Here is a 25,076-nt window from a genome sequence, read left to right on the forward strand (position 1 = left end):
TTGACGCGTCGTTGTGATGGCGACGCTACAATCCCGGAAGCGCTTTGCGTGCGTCCTGCGCGCGTGGCCTGCGCCTTGGATCCTCCGTCTCCAAAGCGCCTCGGAGGCAGGAAGTGAGTCGGGACGAGATTATCAAAGCGACGCCCCACCCTAATCCAGCCGACGTCCCACCACCCGATCGGTGAGTTTCCGTCCCACCGGCGGAGGAAGCCTCCGCTCGAGCTGTGTTGGATCATCCGTCCCTTGCGAGAGGCTCAATGGGGACACGAAAGACTTTGTCTAACCACTTAATCGGAGGGGACATGGTGTCCTGGATGGTTTGACCGACATTCGCCTGTATACTTTTAGTTTAGTGTCCTTCCCGACACTCCGTGCTGTGTTTGAGCACCATGTGGGTGGACGCCGGGGAGACCCGTTTCCGCCATGTCCCGCGGGGTGAGGAGCGCGTCTAGACGGCGGAGGAGATGCCGTCCGACGTAGAGTACAGCCCGCTGCCCGCGGAGGGCTCGGGCTCCGGGGTCCACGACTTCTGGCTCTACGTGTGGATGCGCCGGTTCTCGGTGACAGCCTCGCATGTCATTGCACTGGGTCTCACCCTGCTCATCTCTCTGCTGTCTCGTCCCGGAACAAGTAGGTGGACGCATTTCAACAGAGTAGTACTTATTGTACGCTGCAGTTAACTAGGCGTGCGCGTAAATAGCCTATTGTTCACGATGTGATGACATATCATAATCCCTATTCTGTTATCTTTTCCTCAAGGTCTATTTTCCTGGCATCCTGTGTGCATGTCATTTGCGGTAAGTCAAAACTATTCTTGTTGCGCCTCATGTGACTGTGTTTTGTCTACACTGGCTCTGATGCGACAAGACCATGTCTCCCCCTAACGGGGCACGGCACCAATCGATTGATTGGAGTGCTTTTCGACTTTGCTTCTCAGAAAGAAATGTGTTAAAGTATTTAATCACATTTCCTAGTCCTGTAGCAGCTTTCCAGGAATCTCGTCTTACTCTGGTCTGGCGATAGCTTTTGTTAAGTCCTCCTTGTGTTCTCTGGCTCCCGGGGCTTTCCATTGTGAATAATAGATTGCTGGGACCAGAACAGGATTAAGTGACAGGCCTCAAGATTCTAGTTTCAAGATGGTACAGTTTCACCATGTTAGGTTTAAAGTTGTAACAATACAACAATACTGTTGATTGGTTGTGTGCACGTTAAATGTCCCTCTCCTCGCATCACATGATGGTTCTATCAGGGACCTGAGTCTTCCTCAAGGAGATATTACTCACTTGCTAGTGTGTCTACTGGCGATTAGACCTGCCCTGACAAGCAAGCATCTTGTAAGCTTTAAGTTCTGAGTGGTGCATATCCAATTCCTCACCACCATCACACTGAACGCTCTGCCACAGGGATCTAGTTTCACTGTGGTTCTTGGTTTCCAGTGTGTCTTGATGCAGGCGGTTTTCTCTTTCATACGGCACTTTGTTCCAGCCTAGGTGGGCAGACACCCAAGCCAGACATATTTGTAATTCTATTATTTACTTTATCTTGTATTGTTGCTGCTATGTGCAGACCCGATGCCAGACACAGGTTAGCGGCGGGGCCTTACGTTGCTTTGAGGGGGGGGCACAATTTTTTCCGTCTGATTTGATCGGGGGAGAAATGTAAAAAAAAAAAATTTGTTATATATGCCATTTTAACGTAGTCTGAGAGGGAAAGTTTGTAAGCTCCAGTTGAATCAGAGACTGGCGTGACTGACAGGCTGGTCCGTCCAGGGCGGGCCTAACCCGCGCCGAGGCCCGCCCGGGACGCCCGGTCTGGACGCCCGGTCTGGACGCCCGGTCCGGCCGCCCGGTCCGGCCGCGTGGCCGTTGAAGAACCACGCCTCAGAGCCCGGTGTCCTCTCCCCCGCAGTACTGCCTGTGTCTGACGGAGGGCGTGCTGCTGTTCTCCGCCGAGGGCAGCCCCTTCTGCTTCAAGTCGCGGCCGGGCAAGGTGCGCCTGCACTGGTTCTTCCAGACGCTGCTGCTGGCGGCGGCCGGCGCCGGCGCCGCCTTCATCGTGGCCAGCAAGAACGTGTCGGACCTGCCCCACCTGGCGTCCTGGCACAGCCTGCTGGGCGTGGCCACGCTCAGCGCCACCCTCTTCCAGCTGGCGGCCGGGCTGTGTCTGCTCTTCCCCGAGTGCCTGCGCGTGCCCGTGTCGCCGCAGCGGCTGAAGCTGTACCACGCCACCTGCGGCCTGCTGGCCTACCTGCTGGCCACGGCCACCGTGGTGTCGGCCATGTTCTCGGACTGGTTCAGCGCCACGGTGCGGGGCGCGGCCTGGTGGGCGTTCCTCCTGCTGCCGCTGGTCCCCGCCGCCGTGGTGATGAACCAGATCACCAACGCCTACCTGCCGCGCAAGAAGAGCAGCAGCTAGCGCAGTGGGTGGGGGGGGGGGTGGGTGTGTGTGTGTGTGTGTGTGTGTGTGCATATATAAAGCACAGCTCTGTCAATGCTCTGCTTGACTTTGTAATTTATTAAACTTTTCTTGACGGGGCATTATGAGTGATTCTAGCCAGCATAAATTGTATTTTTAATTTTGCTCTCTACCTCATAATAATAACACTAGTTAGTTTGCCCTGCTGTACATGATTTTGTTCAATGGAGATGCTGTTTTTTAAGGAAAATCTTCCTTTGGTTTTACTAGCTTTTATAATCAATCAAATAGTTTAGTAGACAAAATCATGATACTATTTGCAATAATGAGCCAAAGGTCTGCATCTAAAACGGCAAACTTGGTGAAGTTGGTGTCTAGTGGAAAGGTCTCGTCCATTGTTATGAAGTCAAGTGAAGGAGAATTTAAAGTTCACCAACAATGGCAGACTTAATTGATGAGATCACATGATTTGGAAGACCAGTTTGTATATTAATAAACCCTTTTTTAACATGTGCTTATCAGGACAAAACCTTCAGGTCAGAAGGATTTATTTATTCAAAGCTGGCAACTGAACGGGCTGCCACTGCTGAGACCTTTGTGTCCTACCTACCAAATAAACGCTTTTTGAATGTTCGTCTGCTGTTGCCTCTTTCTCTTTTGTCAAAACTAAGCACCAAATGCTTAGTTCACTTCCCATGCTCCTCATAACTAGCGCCAAGTGTGATCTCTAGCATCAAGTGTTAATGGGGTTCCAGAGCACTAGGTTCCTTTGTGTTCCTTCCTTCGGTGAAGGATGTAGAGCCGTGGAACATCTCGTTAAAGGGGGCGTGGCAGGGGGGCGGGGCACCGCTACACAGAAATCTAATATTTTGCCAATCAAACGGTTGGTCTTCCAGCTCCAGTGTAGAAGCACCGAACTCGGTGCCCAGGTGCAGCCCCCAAACCTCCCTACAGAACATCACACTGGAGCTGTTCTAGAGAGGGAGACGGGTACTGGAGCTGTTCTAGAGAGTGAGACGGGGGCTGGAGCTGTTCTAGAGAGGGAGACGGGAAAAGACTGCAGTACCATGCATGAGCAGCAGGGACAGCGTGTATAATGCATGCAGTGAATTGAGCTAAATGCTATAAATTGAGGGGAGCGTACCTATGTTCCCCGGGTCCGATGTTCCCCGGTCACGACAAACTTGCACGCAGACTCCTAACCCTAACCATAACCGTGACCCTAACCCTTACCCTAACCGTAACCCTAATATTCATGATTCTTCCGGATTCTGCCTACAAAAAACACATTTGCTCCCGGTCACATACAAAGCAGGGAACACAGGGATGAGCCCAAATTGAGGATCTCCGTTTACTTTGGCTATTTGATACTTCTGTGCAATCCACAGGTTATTGGAAGACATTATTTGCAGATGAACACAATTGATCTATTCGTTGTGACCTCCTTACAGCGGTCCCTCTAGCATCGTGGCTACACCACATGCTAGCACCTAGCAGCTAGCAGCAGGGGCCACCGTACCAACTCTACTGTCAACGTCTATAAATACTCTACCTTTAAATAGGCATCATTTGAACAAAGTCAATTCAAATTCATGTATACAGCACATTTCATACACAAGGCAGTCGATGTGCTTCACATAAATACAATATAATGAAACAGGATTGCAAAAAGTGCATAAGACATTAAACAACTGGATTTAAAATAATCCATGAAAGACATGAAAACACGGTTTAGCGCAGTCTTCATGGCGTTATTCCAGCTCTGGCGCATAGCAGCTGAATCCTGCAGGTATTGTTTCACTCTGGGAACAATGAGCTGACGGGTCCCAGTTGATGTTAGAGGTCTGAGGGTTCACATAGTGAACGCTCATATACCGTGATATACTGGGACCCTAAACCGTTCAGTCATTTGTGGGGCGGGCAGCGGCGGTGCGAGGGGGGGGGCTAGAGGGGCTTAAGCTCCCCCTGGAAAAGGCTGAGCCCCCTCAAAGCCTCCCTCCCAAACCTCCAGTCGTTGTTTATCCCATTGGCTACTCAGAATTGGTTATCACATTATAAACAAAGTAGTTATGAACAATATTAACATTAGGCCTAAAGCGAAAAAGCCTGATTAGCATGTCATGCAAAAGCTGTAATTGATTCTGTTTCAATAAAACTTTGACATAGTAAAATTGTTGCTTTAGGAAATACTTCAGCTATCCACATTTTGAGGGCGCACAGGGGAAACATATTACTTTGTGTTCAACTTTTTTACATTGTGTATTTTCTTAAACATCAGATAAATAATAACATTCCAAGCATTATCATATATCTACACATTAACAAGACCGTGTCCTCTCCTTCATTGTGGGAATTTGGGGCAACATGTTTATGTTTTATATCATGCAAACAAGTTTAGAGCTTGTATACAAACTGAAATATACAGTCATGACAATGGCCAAATACAGTATTCTATTTCCCTTCTAAAGGTCTTGGTGAATTAAAATAAACACAAAACATATTGAAGTTTCAATAACGTATGTAACTCTACATTGTCCTGAAGAACATCTGAACATCTGAACATGGCACAACAATGGATTCCCTGCCAGATCCTTTTCTCTGACCCCCAGTTTAGTTGATCAATATATTTCACCTTCATCCTCTTCTCCTCCTCCTCCCTGCCAGACGTCGACCTCCGACCCCCTTTTGTTCTTCAAGCAATTGATCAACGGAGCAACTGATGGCGCGTTCACACCAAAAGCGACGGGGCGGCGCGACCCCATACAAAATCAACGTATAGACGCGTTCCAGGTGCCGAGTCGCGCCGCCCCGTCGCTTTTGGTGTGAACGCGGCTTGAGGGGTCGGTAGTGGCCCTTCTCTTGGGGCGGGGGGCTAGCGACTTAAAGGACAATTCCGGTATTTTGAACATTGAGCCCCTTTCTGGTTTGTCTAGGTAGGATGTAATAGAGTGGTTGACACCGAAATGTTGACTATTGGTCCTGTCTCGGGTATTTGGCTCATTTAGAATCGCCCTGCCTGCTTCAGAATGGCTGGCTACGGGCATTCACAAACCTGTCCTTAAAACAACCCTAAAGGAAGCAATTGATCAACGGAGCAACCGAGGGCGTGGTCGTGACTCGTGGCCCTTCACTTGTCGGCAGCTGGACTGCTCTCCTTTGGTTGTCTGCAAAGATATTTTGTCACACAAGTAGGCCTACTTTAGATAAAAACATGTTTTCATGAGATTCTAACAAACTTGCAAATACCCATTAGAACGAATAACAAACATCTGAAAACACGAGACCTTTCCTTCAATGCAACCAACCTGTCTGAAGACTAAAGCATTCTGAACACTTCATTGTGGTCGTTCCCATTTTAAATAGGCCATGAGGTTGAGGGCTGTCACTTTTGAGAAAAATCAAGTTTGGAAATGGATATCGAATATCAAGCAATGTATTTGAATATATTGCCCCCCCCCCAAAAAAAATAAAAAAAAATAAATAAAGAGGAGACATAAACAGGACTTGGGCCATATCCTGTCACAGAATCGGAACTGCCCAGCGCAAACAATGACGTGACAACTTAAACAGAAGACAGCAGCAGGAGTACTAAGGCCTATAGCATGTCTGCAAGAAATCAATTTCTTAATGTTGTTTGCTAGAAACACAAATCTATCAACTTGATCTGGATCAAGTGCGGCTCTCTTTTTATTCACGTGTTACCTGCGGTGCAGACCAGTGTTATGCATGAACTAGTTCAAAATAACTAGTTCATTGAACGTTAGTTTTTCTATGAACTTTGAACTGAACTTAACATATTTTTAACTTAAGAACTTGAACTTGAACTAGTTCAGATTTTGTGACATTCTGAATTGATGCTTAGGTCCAGATGACATGTTTATTAAATAGAGTTACTGCCTTAGTTGTGATGAATGAAACAGGTGTACAAATAATATCCACAATAATCTGAGATTGTAGTAATGGGCAGCTGGTAATGGAGAGGATTCATTTTAAAAGATAAGCACAGAATACTCACTCCCACAGTTTTTCTTTGGTTTCTAAAAAAAAGTGTTAATGAACTGAACATGAACTAGTTCAAAACTGAATTGGTGAACTATGGACGTGAATTTATTCATTTATTTTGTATTAACTGAACTTTGAACTAATTCATGTGAAGTGTGAACTTGCACAACACTGCTGCGGTGGAGAACACACGTTCAGAGCGCACAGACGTGCCTGGCACACGCAGGTATGTGCGTGTCTATGTTGAGAGAAGCGGGTATTTGTTGCAGCCGTGTCTTTCCACCAATGCAGCGCGTTGCTGTCAGCGGGGATGACTTGGAGTCGCAATTTTCCACTCAGGCTGGCTGCTCTGTGCGTTATCCATTTTCAAAACAGGCTATAGCCTACTATAATCCGCTTGATTAGAAACAGGCTATAGCCTACTATAATCCGCTTGATTAGAAACAGGCTATAGCCTACCATAATCCGCTTGATTAGAGCGCCCGCGAATGGATGAGATGGCAAACAATAAAATAAAAAACAAACGGTCAAAGACTGTAAAAAAAAATGCGCTACACAACATGGCACTTTAAAAACCGATTTGATTATATATAGCCTATTTGAATAGGCTACGGATATTTCACGTCATGTTCGAATGCATATTCGAATATCGAATAAAAAGTGACAGCCAGAGGTTCTCAATATAACCCCTCAGTTTAATTAGCACTTTTGTATGTTGTTGTTGACAATTATTCAACAGGATCCATTTTTATTAGGGCTGTCAAGCGATTAAGAGATTAATCTAATTAATTACAGGCTCTGTGATTAATTAATCTAAATTAATCACATACTTACATTTTGCCGAGAAAGTATTTAAAAATAATTGAATTCAAATAAATTATGGCACATGAGTGATTCAATGAATAATAGACTTTAAAAGTTCAATGTCTCTTTTATTTAAAACATGTCTTTCATTAACATACAGTGCATTTAAGATCAAATTAATAACATTTCCATCTCACTCAAGATGCAATGCATTTCAGGCAAAAAATATACAATAGGCTACTTTGTTTTGACTATTTTTTTAACACGTAATTTCTTCTGTGATTAATCAATCTAAATTAACGCGTTCATTTGACAGCCCTCATTTTTATTCATCGGACCAACAAAAACACTAAAAGTGGACTTGTTAGTCCAGCTGGACTTTTCACAAATGTTCTATTGAAGTGAAGCCAACCGATTGCGGATTATCAGCGTGAGCGTAGCTATGGAGTTAGGTGTCCAATTTATTACAGGAAAGGACTGAACTCAATTTAGAATAAATTGCAGGAATTTTCATCGATGCTACTCAGTTTGTAAGATTTGTTTGTCTATTTTCAATTTTGAAGCAAAAAAGCTGATACTTGTTGACCAATATTGGCCGCTAGATGGCAGAGGATGTGCTAAGTGAGCTGCTCATGTCAAAAAATATTATGTCTGTGTGTTTGTGTTTATTAGAAATAAAGATATATAAATACAGATTACAGGCTAGCATTTGTGATGCATCAGTCATTGTCCCTTGTCCAACATTCTCACAATAGTCACTCCTTTGTAAACATGTTATTATGTAGATGTGGATGATTAGAATGTTACTATTTTTTCCGGCTTCAAAGAAGAATATGAAAAAGATTACATGAAAGCAATATCTTTCCCATGTTCACCCTCAAAGTGGAGCCTTTCTTGCTGAAGATATGCAGCTTTTTACTGCTTAAATTACTGTTACTTGTTATTGAGTTGTGGCCAAATTCAACTAAATTACAGGTTTCATGTGAAACCTGCCACCTGTGCTGGCACCGCTGGATGTGTTCTGTCTTGCATAAACTCTGATTATTGGCTCCATGTGATCCATTGCATCATGCAGATGTCCTTCATCAAGCCCATAAAAAGAGAGCCTTCCTCAGTACCTCTTCACACATTTCCAGACAGAGCTCAATAGAGTGAAAGAGTCCAGCGATGTTCTTGCGCTTCGTTCTCCTGTGTGGCCTGCACGCCCTCGCCCTGGCAGGTCCGCTCACCAAGCCTTCCCCTGACTCCACTGTGAGGCTCCAGCGCGGCTCCTGTCCGCCGTTCTGGTACAGCTTTGGCACCGACTGCTACAGATATGTTTCTAGCCAATTGAACTGGGCCGGTGCTGAGCTCTACTGCCGGTCTTTGGACGCACACCTGGTCTCTATCCATAGCTCCGACGAAATGAGCTTCATTGCCACACTGATAGAGAACTTTGATCCAACCAGAGGGGACCATTGGATAGGATTCAGTGATGTCCATAAAGAAGGCTTCTGGATGTGGAGCGACGGGTCCCCAAGAGACTTTACTTTTTGGTCAGTTTCACAGCCAAACAACGGGTTTGAAGGGGAACATTGTGCCAACATAACATTTTCGAATGGAAAGTCCGGCCAATGGCATGATTGGAGGTGCAAATTTCATTTTTCTTTTGTTTGTAAAGCTCGTTAAACCTGTCAAGTTGGTCTATGACTGTTTATTTGAACCATTAAAAATATGACCAATCAAAAGACGTTTCATGTTGAATTGACTAAGATTGCATTACAAACAAGAGGTGGATGAAACTGAATGTTTTCAGTTTTCATACATTTTTTATATAGGCTACATCTATATCTATATAATTATTTATTATGAACATTATTAACTTGGGCCAGGAATGACCAGACAGTGCCACTGCCTTTATGTAAACACACCACACACACACTCACATGAAACACACATCATATCGCGCACAACTCAACGAACACGACCCTGATCGCCACAATAATATCATAATATATTTAAATGAACAAGACATCGAACTGACTTATAGGCTACGTAACAAAACTGGACAATGAAATCATATTTTTAATTTGCATAAGTAATGATGACTGCTTGTGATTTGATTGGTAAATTGGTCAAAATGTATTAGCACCTGCTATAAACAATCTAGAACTGGTGTAAAGCATTCAAATGTTTTGGTCTTTGTTAAAACTGCAGCAGCTGCGGTCTGAACCAGCTGTAGCTGCTTAGAACATGTTTTGGAAGACCTGCAGAGACGCCATTAAGATAATCAAACGTACTAGTAATAATTAATTTTGATTTATTTGGCCTGGACACGTTTTTCTAATTCTTGTTTGGACATGAGTCCTCTTCGTCTTGTTCTGTTCTTCAGGTGATAGCAGGACCACTGGACCACTGACGTGCTGTGGCTGTTGACATTTAAATCTGAATCCATAATAAAACCAAGATTGGTTTGTGGTTTTTAAGGAGAGGGACTCAATGTGTTGGCTAACTTTCAGTCTCTGATCTTTGGCAGCGGAAACCCATCCAGTCCTTGAACTGCTCAATGCACTGCACAGCAGATCTACAGGATAGGCAGTTGGCGAAAACAACATCAATAGAGCTTATTTTGATGGCAAACAAGTTTGCTCCTTTAAAACTTTTTAAAAACTTTTTTTTTTTCCTGGAAACAGGACAGGTTCCGAAATACGGCAGCTCCTCTCAGTGTGCATCAGCGCCCTCTGCTGGACGGCAGCTCCTCTCAGTGTGCATCAGCGCCCTCTGCTGGACGGCAGCTCCTCTCAGTGTGCATTAGCGCCCTCTGCTGGACGGCAGCTCCTCTCAGTGTGCATCAGCGCCCTCTGCTGGACGGCAGCTCCTCTCAGTGTGCATCAGCGCCCTCTGCTGGACGGCAGCTCCTCTCAGTGTGCATCAGCGCCCTCTGCTGGACGGTCTCTCGGCCCGTAGTCCAGCATCGCTGTGCCGTGTGTGAACGGGCGCAAGACATACATGTTGCTGAACTTAGCTGCATGTTTTAATTTAGTAAATCACTAATGGTGCCTGTGATGTTGGCCCAGCAATTGACTTTGACTTGACTCCCACTTTGTGGGAAAGGCCTTAAGTGAACCTGGCTGGTTACATGACGAGTGGCATGGACACAGTATTTCATTAATACACAGGATCAGATGTTATAATCCCTTGTGCCAAAATCCAAGGAAAACACATATTCAGAGGCCCCTGTCCAAACCAACCTTACAAGCACGCTGGCTACCAAACTACCAACCAAAGGTGAAAAGAAAAGAAAAATAAATAAATAAACACAATACAATGTACCTATCCTATCCTATGGCTATCACAGCCTAAAAACAGCAATGCCACCTTCAACAGACCCAGGCTCCGTTTAAGTGCAAGCTCCAGGTAGTGACAATGCCCCCTGACCAATCCAACCTTATAAGCACATTGGCTACTAAGCTACCAACCAAAGGTGAAAAACACACAGCAACTAGCCCAACTAACAGCAGTAAATACAGTAGTATGCAGTAAGCAGAATATCATTGGGGTTATCAAGTGGGCACCCTCTTTCCTCTAAGCAAGGAATGGGCAAGAGGAAATGACCTATATCTGAAAAGACATTGAGGTTAAATTAAGATTTAATCAATGTAATGCCATGAAAAGCTGTGTTCTGTCCACCATCAGAAAATGACCATGATACAATGTTGATTTAATGGAGAATTCCCATTGACCGTCACTCACTTCTACACTGGCTAGGCCCCACTGGGCCCTGGTGTTTATATATTCAGCCCAGATGTGCATCAGAACATCTTTTCCATGTACTGCTGTGTCGCCACCCTTGCTCAATCACTTTATTATTCACACTGTGCGTTTGGTATTGTAGAGTCACGGTTTTTGGATCTGAAATTGTGTTGAATGCTACAACAACTAAATGGAGGTTTTCCAAAGCCAGGAAAACATGAGCTTCTCTTTCCAACATTGTAACCTTGCAGGGCAATCAGATTGGATTCGTGTCACAGTGTAAGTATCTAGGTATTTTAATTGATCGTCCACTTTTAATCTTCACGTTGAACATTTTGTAAAGAAATTTAAGCTTAAGCTAGGTCTTTATTTTAGAAACCAATCCTGCTTTTTCTATGCTGGCAGGAAAAACACGGTTGAGGCAATGGCAGAGGTCAGTGGCCTTTGCACAGACTTACTCATTGGCACATATCTATTTAGAAGTCCATCCTTGCTCTGCTCCCTTCTTCCCTTTGTGGGTTTATCTCACAAAGGATTTGCAATTATTGTTTCCGTTCAAACAGCGCTAACTCATTGCCGGCCGTGGGACGTGCACTGAATTTGGCCAAGAGGCCTTTGTGTTTCCAGCCCCTGCAGCCTGGAGCACAGATCTGCAGCGAGAGGCCCCGGGGCCGCACCTAGCACGCTACGAAGACTCCTACGTTTAGACGTATCAACGTTGTTTACCTCTATAGGCGTGGTTCCCGAAGAGTCTTCTTAGGAAACACTGCTTACGTTGTTCGTAAACGGCGCTGTCCAGAAAGAACGTGCTGAAATCGATTGCTCAGAGATCGATTCTCCATTTCATGCGCAGGTGCAGGTGCATGCGTTCTAAAACAGCGTTCTAAAAAATACTGCAGTCTTTGCGAATAAAACATTGCTCGAAATCCTTCTAGTAGGCCTAAACATTTATTTAACCATTGGCGAACATAGCATAGCCTACACTGATAAAGAAAATATATATATATATAGAAACAGCAGAGGAGATTGAGGCAATCACATCCTTAATTACATCTGTCGCAGCCATTCAAATTAGGCTATTGATTATGTTTACAAAGGTGTCTGACTTATTATTTATGAAAATAGACATTTTGAAATGAAAGCTAAATTTTTAATAGTTTATTTAGCGTATTATATAATACTGTTTATGCTGAGACTGCTTAGCTTTTTGCTACCTGGGAAAAGGGAAAGAGGTGGTGGTTGAAAAGTCTTTCGACTGCTTATTAAGTTCACTCGTTGTTTACAATGGTTTATTCGTTTCCCAGTATCATTTCCTTAATTTCGAAGACAGTTTTGTTCATTTTTGAATTGCAAAATAAATACAATAATCTTTTGAAGTTTTTTTAATTATTGGAAGCGAGTCGAGCTGACCTCGCCTGCTGTACCGTATATGTACTGTACTGTATATTGGTGAAACACAACACTGCCTGTGGCAGTTCCATGCACAACAAGGATTTCTAAAGGTTAATGTAGTGGCGGCGACTAGCGTCAGGAGCTGAACCATCACTACGGTAGAGCTAAGAAGGTTCTACAAGCGCTTCAGACCAACCTTACCAACGAACGACGTATGAAAGAGATTCGTAGCAATTAAGTAGCGTTAAGAAGGCTTTAAGAAGGTTTCAGGAAACCGGGCCCTGGTCTTAAAGGACTTCAGGGTTCTTAAACCTGGACTTTTCCCACCATGTTGTGTCTACGGGACTAATGCAAACCAATCTTTTATTGGTCACGATCTAGCGAGAACACTGCAGCCGTAATTAGTGGGGCAATTGCCTCAAGTCAACGTATGTCCTCCTAAAGTACTTGTTTTTACCCCTGACTGGCTGACCAATGGTTGAAGAAGGGTTGAGATTGTGTTAGGGCAATGTCCCGCACCAACGTTTCAGTGTGAGACTTCACCTTGAGCAGACTTTTTCTTGTATTTCGCTATGCATGTTTTAATAAATGTTGAAAAATAACAGCAGCAGCTTGCTTCCCGACTCATTGGTAAATACGAGTTTGGCAGTTCTGTGTTCAAACGTACACATTTTCAACATTGTGGGAATAGGACTATCGTATTTAATCGTGCATTACACAATAAACAAGGTCTTTATTTTGTGCCTGATCCATTCTTCTGTAGAAGCCCATTTCAACCTTTCCTCGTCAGAACCAGAGGTGGTGACCTTGGCCTACAAGGTGGTTATGTTGCCCCACTCCCCCTAGGGGGCGGCGCTGGGCTCCTCCGACACCCGGACACGGGCTGGTTGATCACTGCAGTTTATTGTCTTGTAGAGATGGATGATGTTACAAGCAGTGTTCAATATCCACATCACACAATTGTGAAACTTGCATAATGTGATCCAACCCAACATGCATTCTCTTCAGGACAGAAATGACCATATATATACCATATATATTTGCTGAACCTGGTTGTCCCTAGCGATTTTTTTCGATAATTCCTTTTAATTTGGTCAAAACTATCTGAACGTATCAACCTAAATGGCCACCAATTAAATGGACAGCACAGTTTCAGGTAAAAAAGAGAAATGCAAATCCCGGTCTAGGCCCAGAATGCTGTTTCCATTTCTGGGACATGTTCGCTGCCATCCCTGAGATGAGACTTTGGTGTTGGGTCACACCAGGTCACCTTTGACCTGTGACCCCCCCGCAGCCCTCCGGCTCCTGAGAGGGGAAGGCGCGGTCGTCCTAAGGTGTCGGGTCCTGAGTGGCCGACCTCACGCTTTGTCTTCACAGATGAAAGTGACGGTGCCGTTGAGCAGGTCGTCCATGTTGACGGCCACCATGTCTGCTGACAGCTCCGCCCCGGCCCCGCCCCCCAGGGCCACGAACACCTGCTGAGGGCCGGCCAGCTGCGCCGCGTCCAGGGAGAGGACCGACTCCGCCGCGTCCAGGAGAGGCTCCGTCGGGATCTCCTGCTGGGGGGAGCGGGAGACAACGTTTTGGAACGAGGGGTGACGCGCGGCCACGCTCCGGCCCTCGTCGCAGTCTGCCGGTCTTAAAGGTCCCGTGACGCGCCACCAGGTGAGGTGTGATTAGCCGCTACAAGCCGTTTTGGAAATCTACCCCTTATGACATCACAGGTGGGCGTGTCCACCTAGCTGTGTGCTGGGATAGATCAGTCCACCAGCCTACCCAGTGGACCGTAGCAAACGTTGCTCATCTGTCCGTCACACATCTAGGTGGACACGCCCACTTGTGACGTCATAAGGGGAAGATTTCCAAAACAGCTTGTAACGGCTAATCACACCACACCTGGTGGCGTGTCACGGGACCCTTAAGGTCGGGTACGTCCATATCTGAATGCCCAGGTCAACTCTATCCAGATGGATACTGACAGGGGGCTTCAGATGGGTCTTAAAGAAATGAATGTGTCATTTGTCCACAGTTGTATCTGATGACAGAACATTACAAAATAATGCGTAACACCGACACAATCCTGTTTGGCACAAAACAAGAGCCAAGAAATCTCCTCCTTCCAATCACACCATCAAACTGCGCTCGCATGCAGACGAGCCACTCTGGCGCAGGGAAAACATGCAGAAAATGCTCAAAAAATACAGAAAGCCACAATATTTGAGGGTGTTGAGTGTGGCGTTACAAGACCTACAGATCTATATTCGATATATAAGTGTTATCCTTCCACAGAGCCCACGACGGCTCCTCTGACTAGTGTCGTCGTGGAGCCATGACTGATCCAGTCGGTTTGTCGTTCACAGAGAGGATAGCGCTGGTCAGAGGAGTCAGGGTGACAGCGGCTCTGGAGGACAACGGGATCACAGGCTGGACATCAAGCTAAGGTCAGCATGTGTGGGACAGCCTCTGTGTGAGCCAGGGGCCGTCCCACCACCGCAAAGAGGACGAGGTGAGGTCTCTCACCGCGCCGTCCGAGATGAAGGGCTCCTCCTCCTCCTCCTCTGCTCCCTCCTCCTCTCCTCCTCCTGCTCCTCCTGCTCCGTCGGCGGCCCCGCGGCCCGCCTGCTCCACCAGCGCCTCCACGTGGCAGGCCAGGTAGTGCTCCTGCAGCTGCTGCTGCCCGGGGCAGAGCAGCGGGCACAGGGAGCAGCTGAAGGCCTTGCCCCCGGGGCTGAAGTGCTGGCGGGCGCAGTGCTCCTGGAGCTCCTCCTCGCCCCCCAGCAGGGCGGGGCAGTAGGGGCAGCGCCCCGCCGCCGCCGCCGCCGCCGCCGCCCCCGGAGAGTCTGCCGACGGGGAGGTGGGGAGAGGTGAGCATCGGTACACGGGGACGTGGAGGAACCGCCGGTTAATTAACATTAAGGGAAAGAATGATCCACCATCCGTTAGAAAATGACCCTGGAAACCCAGAGTTCTGGAGAGAGCACAATTCCCAGAGTGACCCAGCGAGTCACTCTGGGAACGAGCAAGTAGTAATAAGTAGTAATAAGTAATAATAAGTAGTAATAATAATAATAATAATAATAAGTAGTAATAAGTAGTGTTATCCAATTGCGTGCAGTGATATTTTCAAATGCATGCTTGGTGCCGCCCCTGGAGTCGGGCCGTTTTCATCACTGGTTGCCAGACCCTACAGCTCTCTAGAGGTGGCTCTGGATTTCCAGGCTATTAGAAAATGTAATTTAAATGAAAAAATTTAGATGGTTTGAATTTGATGGACTGAATGCTGCGTACGTGGACCGCTCCAGCCAGGAGCCGCGGGGTCGGGTACAGGGGGGGTCTGATGGGGGGGGGGGGGGGTCTGATATGGGGGGCGTGTCTTGAGGGGGCGTGTCTGATGAGGGGGGGGCGTGTCTGATGTGAGGGGGCGTGTCTGATGTGAGGGGGCGTGTCTTATGAGGGGGGGGGGCGTGTGTCTGATGAGGGGGCGTGTCTGATGCGGGGGGGGCGTGTCTGATGTGAGGGGGGCGTGTCTGATGAGGGGGCGTGTCTGATGTGGGGGGGGGCGTGTCTGATGTGGGGGGGGGGGGGGCGTGTCTGATGTGGGGGGGCGTGTCTGATGTGAGGGGGCGTGTCTGATGAGGGGGGGCGTGTCTGATGTGGGGGGCGTGTCTGGTGAGGGGGGGCGTGTCTGATGCAGGGGGGGGGGGGGGGCGCTACAGGGCTTACCGGCGTGCTCCAGCGCCTGGTGGCCGCTCAGGCTGCCGGCGTTGGGGAAGAACTTGAAGCAGACGTCGCACTGCACCAGGCAGCGGAGGGACTTGCTGGTCTGGCTGGCGTACACCTCCGGGTGGTTGGTCCGGTTGTGGTACCACAGGCCCGACAGTTGCTGGAGAGCCGAGAGGACGGACAGGAAGGTGTTGTTAGCCAATCACAGACACGGGTTTTCCGGTGACGGCCTCAAAGTGGCCGTGTGGGGGACGGCTGAATGGGGCTGACCAGGAGCCAATGGCCCATTGGTGAAAGCCTTTTCTAGTGTTGATATCAGAACTCGTGATGGGATCTATGGGAGCGATTACATGTCTTCACCACAGGTGTCGCCAAAGAGAACGGATCTGATGAGAGCCACTTTGATGACGGTTACAGAGGTATGATGGGTTATTTGATCATGTACTCTAAACTTCTTCTGAACTACCTTGTAACATAACATCACATAATGCTGTTAACAATGTTATCATTTTGGTAAAAGCATTTTCTATTGAAATATCTACGACATGTATGAGTGATTTCTGCTAAATAATGTAACGTTCAGGGATTCCTTCTACCACTCTTTTACTACAATAATCACAAAACCAACCACAAGTACTACTAATTCAATCCTGTGCTACTGTGAACGACATACCCATATCCATTAGCTAAAAAAAAGTAAAGCTTGATTTCAATATAACGTAACAATAGACACGATGTATGAATACAACAAAGTGATTTTTCTTTACATTTAGGGGATTTTGCGTTGATCCAAAGCGACTTACGACCATTCATGCACACATTCACACACCGACGGCGGAGTGGACCCCGCAGGGCGACAGCAAGCGGGTCAGGAGCAGTCAGGGTGAGGGCGTCTCGCTCAGGGACACCTCCACACTCAAAGCTAGGAGGAGCCGGGGATCGAACCTGAACCCTTCCGGTTATCAACCACTAGGGGTGTGAATCTGAGCCTTCATGACGATTCGATACGATATCGATTTCTTAAGCCAACAATTTCATTATTTGCGATACTTCAGAATTCCCCACGATACGATTAGATTCGATACGATCCGATACTCAATATTTTTTACATTATATCTATTAATATAATATCTATCAAATAAATCAACAAAAAAAATAATCATTTACCTTTTATTGAGAATACAGAAACAGTATTCTATACACACTTTAGTGCTCACTGTGCAGGTCTAGTACGGCAATTAGCCTATTCACTGTAAAAATAGAAATATATATTATATAAATAAATAAATATATTTATTTATATATTTTTTAAATAATCTATACTCTTGTGGACGAATCGACGCATCGAATCGTCGGCTGTATAATCGATTAATCGATACAAATCGATTAATATTTACAGCCCTCCCGTCCACCCCCTCCCCACACGTCTGATCTCCAACCAGAGCCGCTGTGGGGCCCGGCGGGTCCCTGCCGCCGGGGCCCGGCGGGGCCCTACCTGGTAGGACTTCTGGCAGAGGTCGCAGCTGTAGGGCTTCATCCCGGAGTGCGTGCCCTTGTGCTTCTCCAGCAGGGCGGCGCTGTGGAACACCTTGTGGCAGACGGGGCACTTGTGGAAGTCGCGGGGGTGGCTGTCCTGGAGGTGCTTCCTGTGCTCCTCCACCGACGAGAAGCTCAGGCGGCACTTCTGGCAGTCGTGGGGCTCCAGGATGTCTGGGGCGGACACGACACGCAGCTCTGAACCGTGTTCCAAACACGCACATTGAACCACCGTGTGTCTCTTCACTCAACAGATCCTCCCTTAAAGGTCCCGTGACGTGCCCCCAGGTGTGGTGTGATTGGCCGTTACAAGACGATTTTTTTAAATCTTCCCCTTATGACATCACAGGTGGGCGTGTCCACCTAGATGTGTGCTGGATAGATCAGTCCACCAGCCCACCCAGTGGACCGTAGCGAACGCTGCTCATCTGTCCGTCACACATCTAGGTGGACACGCCCACCTGTGATGTCATAAGGGGCAGATTTGTGTGTGTGTGTGTGTGTGTGTGTGTGTGTGTGTGTGTGTGTGTGTGTGTGTGTGTGTGTGTGTGCTCACTGTGGTAGGTCTGGAGGTGGACGTGTGTGTGTGTGTGTGTGTGTGTGTGTGTGTGTGTGTGTGTGTGTGTGTGTGTGTGTGTGTGCGTGTGTGTGTTGTGTGTGTGCTCACTGTGGTAGGTCTGGAGGTGGACCGTGTGTGTGTGTGTGTGTGTGTGTGTGTGTGTGTGTGTGTGTGTGTGTGTGTGTGTGTGCTCACTGTGGTAGGTCTGGAGGTGGACCGTGAGGTGTGTGTGTGTGTGTGTGTGTGTGTGTGTGTGTGTGTGTGTGTGTGTGTGTGTGTGTGCGTGCGTGCTCACTGTGGTAGGTCTGGAGGTGGACCGTGAGGTGTGTGTGTGTGTGTGTGTGTGTGTGTGTGTGTGTGCGTGCTCACTGTGGTAGGTCTGGAGGTGGACCGTGAGGTGTGTGTGTGTGTGTGTGTGTGTGTGTGTGCGTGCTCACTGTGGTAGGTCTGGAGGTGGACCGTGAGGCCGCTGGCCTGGCTGTAACCTTTGCCACACTCGCGGCACACGTAGGGCCGGTCGCCCGTGTGCGTGCGCACGTGACGGGTCAGCTCGATGGACTGGGCGAACAGCGCCTCGCAGTACTGGCACGCATACATCTTACCTGGAACACACACACACACACACACACACACACACACACACACACACACACACACACACACACACACACACACACACACACACACACACACACACACACACACACACACACACACACACACACACACACAAATTCAAATAGACATCCTTCAACATATTTGGCCTATGTGTAGGATAGGACACTTCTAGTGAGGATTTAGTGTGTGAAAATGAAAGTGTGTATGCATGTGTGTGTGTGTGTGTGTGTGTGTGTGTGTGTGTGTGTGTGTGTGTGTGTGTGTGTGTGTGTGTGTGTGTGTGTGTGTGGGGGGGGGGAAGGCCAGGGATGTGGCCATGCTGAAGCTCATGGGGTCGTGCGTGTGCATGTTTGTGTGTGTGTGTATGCACGTGCGTGTGTGTGTATGCATGTGTGTGTGTATGCATGTGTGTGTGCGTACCCTCGGAGTGCTTCTTCTTGGTGTGGTAGGCCAGGGCGGCGGCCACGCTGAAGCTCATGTCGCAGTGCCTGCAGCGGTACGGCCTCTCGCCCGTGTGCAGCCTCATGTGGTTCTTCAGGGACGAGTTGGCAGCAAACTTGGTCCCACACTCGTCACACGCAAAAGGCTTCTCCTCAAAGTGCTCCGTGCGCTTGTGGTAGATCATGCCTGGAGAGAGGGGGCGTGACACAGTGAAACAGTGAAACAGTGAAACAGTGACACAGTGAAACAATGCAAGAAGGTATCGAGTGCTTAGAAGTCACAACTAATTTATTCATCTAAATATAATTGCAGGAGTCGGTTTTAACACTCTTTAAACAGAGTTAAACAGAGTTAAACAGTGTTAAACAGTGTTAAACAGTGTTAAACAGAGTTAAACAGAGTTAAACAGAGTTAAACTGTGTTAAACAGTGTTAAACAGTGTTAAACAGAGTTAAACTGTGTTAAACAGAGTTAAACAGAGTTAAACAGTGTTAAACAGAGTTAAACAGAGTTAACCAGAGGTAACCAGAGTTAACCAGAGGTAACCAGAGTCCTACCGGAGGGGTGGGCGAAGGTGCGGCCGCAGAGGTCGCAGGCCACCTTCTTCTTGGCCTGCGGGGCGTTGGCGTGGGCGTCCAGGCGGTGGCGCTGCAGGGCCCGCACCGTGGGCAGCCGCTCCGAGCACTGCGGGCACTGGTGCTTGGGCTCCTGCGACAGGGCGCAGCACTTGAGGTGAGCCCGGAGCCGGCACTTGAAGGCGAAACCCTTCTTGCACCAGCGGCAGGAGTAGGGCTGGGGCGGGGCGGGGCCGTCGGGGTCGGGCCCCGAGGCGGCGGCGGCGGCCTCACGCTTCACCTCCTCCTTCGCGCTCCCGTCCTCGTCCTCATAGTCTGCATCTTTGTCGTCTTCTTCGTTGGTGCCGTCGCTTCCTGCCTCCTGGTCCTCAGTGGTGGACCCTGGAGGACGCAGACACACCAGAGAGGCCCCTGTGTTCAGTGTGCTATGCAGAGGGGCCCCTGTGTTCAGTGTGCTATGCAGAGGGGCCCCTGTGTTCAGTGTGCTATGCAGAGGGGCCCCTGTGTTCAGTGTGCTATGCAGAGGGGCCCCTGTGTTCAGTGTGCTATGCAGAGGGGCCCCTGTGTTCAGTGTGCTATGCAGAGGGGCCCCTGTGTGCAGTGTACTGTGCAGAGGGGCCGTGCGACTCAGAGACCGCTTTTTGTCTAAAACGGTAAACGGTTTGTGAGTAGCGTGGGGCTGACGTGTGATTGGGCCTCCAGGGGGAGCTGTGTAGCGTGGGCCGATGAAGCCCCATGAGAGGGTCACTGTGTTTAAAGGTCCCATGACACGCCCCCAGGTGAGGTGTGATGGGCCGTTACAAGCCGTTTTCTTCCCCTTATGACATCAGAGGTGGGCATGTCCACCTAGATGTGTGACGGACAGATGAGCAGCGTTTGCTACGGTCCACTGGGTAGGCTGGTGGACTGATCTGTCCAGCACACATCTAGGTGGGCACGCCCACCAGTGATGTCATAAGGGGCAGATTTCCAAAACGGCTTGTAACGGCGAATCACACCACACCTGGTGGTGTGTCATGGCACCTTTAAGGTCTGTACATGTTTCTGGACTTGACTTGGATAGACACAGTGCATTCATCTCCATGCCTCTAAACTCCATGCTACATATGTAGCTGGATGGTACCGTCTGGTCCTCAGAGAGGAAGTTCCTTCTTTTAGGTTTAAAGGTGCCATGACATGCCACCAGGTGTGGTGTGATCAGCCGTTACAAGCCGTTTTGAAAATCTGCCCCTTATGACATCATAACGGGCAGAAAGTGGGCGTGTCCACCTAGCTGTGTTCTGGATAGATCAGTCCACCAGCCCACCCGGTGGACCGTAGCAAACGCTGCTCATCTGTCCGTCACACATCTAGGTGGACACGCCCACCTGTGATGTCATAAGGGGCAGCTAACGGCCAATCACACCACACCTGGTGGCACGTCACGGGACCTTTAAACACAGTGCACAGTGCGTGTGGTGCATAGTACACTGAACACCTTAAGAGGAGGCTCCCGGGCTGAGCTAAAGTGGGCTTTTGTACGGACTGCAGTAGGGACAAACTTTGTGTTGAAGCGGATCCTTGAGGCAGTTCTACAGAGCCTGTTGCCGGGGAGACGGGGGTGTTGGTGGGTCTGCGCTCTGGGTCCTGCGGGGTTGGCGTGTCTTACGATGCGCTACAGCTCTGGGAAATACGTGCTGCACTGTAACGCGGTTTCGTTTTGATCACTGAACACCGGTCCATTAGGACCAGTTTGGTCTCCATGGAGACGGAAAATCGGAATTCCGATGACGGAAATAAAATAAAATACATCGCACCTTCGTCTTCGTTTAAATTGCGGAACAATCTCACACAGCGCTGCTGTCGCCTCGCCCGTCTCCCTGCAGAGACGTGGTCGTTGCCCCCCCGTCTCTGCGACCCCCAGCGTCTCTCGGAGGACCTACCTGCGGCGGGCTCCAGCTCCACCAGGAGGGCCAGCAGGCCCGCGCCGCACGCAGGCGGCCACTCCTCCTGGAGGGCGGCCAGCAGCGCCAGCGCCCCGCCCTCGCTCAGGAGCCCCTCCCTCAGCCGGGACACCAGCCGGGCGGCGGCGGCGGCGGGGGCGGCCTCCCCTGAGCAGCACTCCAGCACCACCTGCAGGACGGAGGACGGAGGCGTCAGGCACCCTGGAGGCACACACAGACCTCTGGAGGATAGGTCCCGCCTCCGAGGCCCCGGTTCCCTCGGTCAAACGTCTACGGGGAACAACACAGGGTTTATGAACGATCGTACATAACAAACTCTGTGGGCGGCGGAGAAGTAAAAGCTGCGTCACGTTTTCAACTACACACTTTGTCCATCTAGTTTCGACTGGCTTTTTGGATTGTCGGGGCCGTTAAAGAAGTAAACGATTATTAATGCTACTTTAACGGCACCAAAAGTCCAAAAACCTAAAACTTGTTGAAACTAGATGAAAACGGTTGTAGTTGAAAACGTGACTGGCGCATAATGTGACGCTTGAGAACCTAAAACCCCGTTTCTCCCCGTTGACACGACAACACAGAACCGGCGTTATCAGAAATCTCCGCTTTGGCCGGAGCTTTTAGAAATAAATCGTTTTCTGTGATAAAAAACGGGATTTTCGTGTAAATGAGAGGCCAAACCGCGTGGAAATATCAGCGTTTTCCCTTTGTGTAGACGGGGCCGCGGTACACAGTGCGGCCACGCCCCTCTCACCGCTCTCTCCTGGTCCTCCAGGCAGCCGGCCGCCGCCCGGGGGAGGAGCTCCGCCAGGGAGGCCACGCCCCCCAGGAGCTCCAGCAGCTCCCCGGAGCGCTCCAGCAGAGCGCCCGGCGTCCAGGCGGGAGGAGGAGGAGGAGGAGGAGGCGTGGGGGCGGCGGGCGCCACCTCTGACGACTCCTTCAGTGGACGGAGCGGCCCAGACGCGTCCTGGTCTGCTTCAACGCAGCCAGAGGGTCAAAACCAGAACAACATCAACACAGCGTCAGTCGTTCTGTATTAAATCCATATATATTCATTAATAAATAAACCTATCGATTCAATTTCCCCATGATCATTGTGATAGAAATTTACATCCGACTTTCAAGTCATATTAGCCAAACTGGTGAGTTGAAACGTGGGCACAAATGATTTAGAACCAGGCAAATGCAATTGATAAAACAAGATTAATATTCATTAAATAATTAGACAAGTACTGCCTAGCTGGTCGTCCAGTGGTGCCGTGTGACTCCTCACGTGAGCCAGAGGAACCCACCGTGGGAGCCCGGGACGTCCATACGAGGCATCTTAGGGCTGGGCGCTTCCACACTGCCCGGCCTCTTCGACCCAGCACGCCCCCTCTGGCCAATAGACTCTTCCACTTCCTCGATGCCCTCCTGCCCTCCTGCCTTCACAGCCTCCTCCTGCCCTCCTGCCTTCACAGCCTCCTCCTGCCCCTGGTCTTCAGCCGGAGATGCTGGGTGAGCTGAGGGTGGCGTGCCCCTCTCGGCCTGGACCTGGACCTGAGGCTCAGCCTGGACCTGGACCTGGGGCTCAGCCTGGACCTGGGGCTCAGCCTGGACCTGAGGCTCAGCCTGGACCTGGACCTGGGGCTCAGCCTGGTTCTGGTCCTGGGGCTCTGTCTGGCTGTGAGGCTCTGTCTGGCTGTGAGGCTCTGTCTGGCTGTGAGGCTCTGTCTGGGCGGTGGGGACAGCAGCAGCGGCTGCGGGGGGCCTGGGCTGGGCCCCCACCAGCCTACTGAGGATGTTCTTGCAGCGCACGGCCACGTCGTACATCTGGAGGCTGTCTGCGGAGGCGATGACGCGGCTGACGTTGTGCTTGCCCGTGGGCAGCTTGCCCGTGTAGGCCAGGTCCAGCAGGCAGGCGAACTCCTGCGACGACACCACCGCCGTGTCGATGGAGATGGTGTCAGAGCCTTCCAGGAGAGACCTGACGGGCGCAAACAAAGCAAAAAGCGCTCAATTCAAGTGGTCCAATAAAGCACATCTTAAATCGGGTCGTGGTAAGCAGCACATGCAATCAGGTGTTTGTTTGCTTTCAACAGTCAACAGGAGAAGCGGGTCATGGTGTGTGTGAGCGTGTTTCATCGCACCATTCACAAAACCAAAGGAGTTTAATACACCTCAATGAAGGCAGAGCACTGATCCCATTACAGAGGCAACAGAGGTGCTGGGGGGGTGTACCTGAAGAGCATGCTGGTGGCCCCCAGGACCAGCTTGTGCGCGGTGTGGGGCGTGTCGCCCACTAAGATGGTACAGTCACAGAACTTGCCCTCTGTCCTCAGGGCCCACAGCTGCTGCATGAGCTGCTTGCTGTAGTTGGTCAGATCCATGCCTGTGCAGAAGGCCACCAAGAGACGACAACAATGTTTTATTCAACGGTTTCATGAACACCCATTTCAGCTCATTGGGGCTTCATCGTCCTTTCATTCATATCCTCTTCAGAAACTTCTATTCAGAAACAGAACCTGCAACCCCTGCCCGCCCAAGGTTTGAAAAGTAGTGCCAGAAACAATGTAGAAAAATTCCCATGCATTGCTAAGATAGTAGTGCAGTGTTATGGCTATCAATAGCTTATATTGACAGTGATGAGGCCTTGTCCGTTTGTGCACGGCTGGGAGGGCTGCTCATTCCATCCCATCCTTAACTGGTGGTGGTGGTGGGGAGGTACAGAGCTACATCATTGTCGGGAGGTAGTTTATTAGTCTTGGGAGAAATGCGAAAAGTAAGTGGCAACCAATACAGCTATTGCTCGAACCCATGGGCTGGTCGTATACTGCAGTGAAACCAGTTTGGTTTAACTGGTCTAGTGCAAACCAGTGTGGTTTAACTGGTCTAGTGCAAACCAGTGTGGTTTAACTGGTTTAGTCTAACCCCACTGTGGGGAAGGTTGCATTTTGAGTTAGCTTCTGCAGCTACCAGGGAGGAGGTCGGATACCGCTTGAATAATGATAATAATAACTAGTTTAGGAGAATAAATGAACGTTTTACACACGACTGCGTCGATAAAATGTGTCTCCACTCCATTTTACCTTGTAATTCAAACGCTCCGATTCTTTATTTAAACTTCATCGATGAACAGTCGTAGGATCCCAATAAAGCTTCGGTCTTTTGAAAATGGCGTCATCGCGGAAAAAAAAAAACACACGGGCGAGATGAGACGCGCATGCGTAAACGACAATGACCTACGGGTAAACGCGTTTTAAATAAAGACATTTTATGGACGTTCACACAAACCTTGTTTGGTTTTGTGTAAATAATACACTGAACTTCACATCTTCAGGGGTCTTGACATTTTTTGAA

At 49.0% G+C, this 25,076-nt stretch overlaps 3 protein-coding genes across 4 annotated transcripts; 2 read left to right on the forward strand and 1 right to left on the reverse strand.

Annotated features, from left to right (window-relative positions):
- Window positions 1-107: 107 nt before the first annotated feature.
- On the forward strand, window positions 108-2,466 carry cyb561d1 (cytochrome b561 family, member D1). Of its 2 annotated transcripts, XM_084463808.1 has the most exons (4): window positions 108-181; window positions 349-630; window positions 760-797; window positions 1,909-2,460. In XM_084463808.1, exons 2-4 carry the CDS (start codon window positions 465-467, stop codon window positions 2,413-2,415), a joined length of 711 nt encoding a protein of 236 aa, XP_084319934.1. In that variant the 5' UTR covers window positions 108-181; window positions 349-464; the 3' UTR covers window positions 2,416-2,460. The 2 variants fall into 2 exon arrangements, with proteins under 2 accessions (XP_084319934.1, XP_084319933.1); XM_084463807.1 differs by having other exon boundaries at window positions 115-630; window positions 1,909-2,466.
- A 5,902-nt stretch (window positions 2,467-8,368) lies between these two features.
- Window positions 8,369-10,167, forward strand: LOC311338270 (type-2 ice-structuring protein-like; the record flags this gene model as incomplete). The annotated part of the gene is made up of 2 exons (XM_084463497.1): window positions 8,369-8,756; window positions 9,894-10,167. Exons 1-2 carry the CDS (start codon window positions 8,389-8,391, stop codon window positions 10,165-10,167), a joined length of 642 nt encoding a protein of 213 aa, XP_084319623.1. The 5' UTR covers window positions 8,369-8,388.
- A 2,884-nt stretch (window positions 10,168-13,051) lies between these two features.
- zbtb40 (zinc finger and BTB domain containing 40) lies at window positions 13,052-24,895 on the reverse strand. The gene is made up of 13 exons (XM_084463498.1): window positions 24,806-24,895; window positions 23,958-24,108; window positions 23,438-23,703; window positions 23,030-23,215; window positions 22,492-22,709; window positions 21,720-21,909; window positions 19,780-20,178; window positions 19,202-19,408; window positions 18,601-18,765; window positions 17,564-17,778; window positions 16,069-16,228; window positions 14,866-15,185; window positions 13,052-13,904 (listed from the first exon to the last, which is right to left on the reverse strand). The coding sequence occupies exons 2-13, from the start codon at window positions 24,104-24,106 to the stop codon at window positions 13,704-13,706; spliced, it is 2,676 nt and encodes an 891-aa protein (XP_084319624.1). The 5' UTR covers window positions 24,107-24,108; window positions 24,806-24,895; the 3' UTR covers window positions 13,052-13,703.
- Window positions 24,896-25,076: the final 181 nt, after the last annotated feature.

Source organism: Micromesistius poutassou (assembly GCF_964030765.1).
Source record: "Micromesistius poutassou genome assembly, chromosome: 2".
NCBI classification, from domain to species: domain Eukaryota; kingdom Metazoa; phylum Chordata; class Actinopteri; order Gadiformes; family Gadidae; genus Micromesistius; species Micromesistius poutassou.

Excerpts from the sequence above, each read along its gene's own strand:
- cyb561d1 (XM_084463808.1), top strand. The coding sequence starts at position 465 with ATGCCGTCCGACGTAGAGTACAGCCCGCTGCCCGCGGAGGGCTCGGGC. Across the intron at positions 631-759 it reads GCTGTCTCGTCCCGGAACAA|GTCTATTTTCCTGGCATCCT; the intron begins GTAGGTGGACGC and ends CTTTTCCTCAAG. Across the intron at positions 798-1,908 it reads CTGTGTGCATGTCATTTGCG|TACTGCCTGTGTCTGACGGA; the intron begins GTAAGTCAAAAC and ends TCTCCCCCGCAG.
- zbtb40 (XM_084463498.1), bottom strand. The coding sequence starts at position 24,106 with ATGGATCTGACCAACTACAGCAAGCAGCTCATGCAGCAGCTGTGGGCC. Across the intron at positions 19,409-19,779 it reads CACCTTCGCCCACCCCTCCG|GCATGATCTACCACAAGCGC; the intron begins GTAGGACTCTGG and ends CCCTCTCTCCAG. Across the intron at positions 18,766-19,201 it reads CAAGAAGAAGCACTCCGAGG|GTAAGATGTATGCGTGCCAG; the intron begins GTACGCACACAC and ends TGTGTGTTCCAG.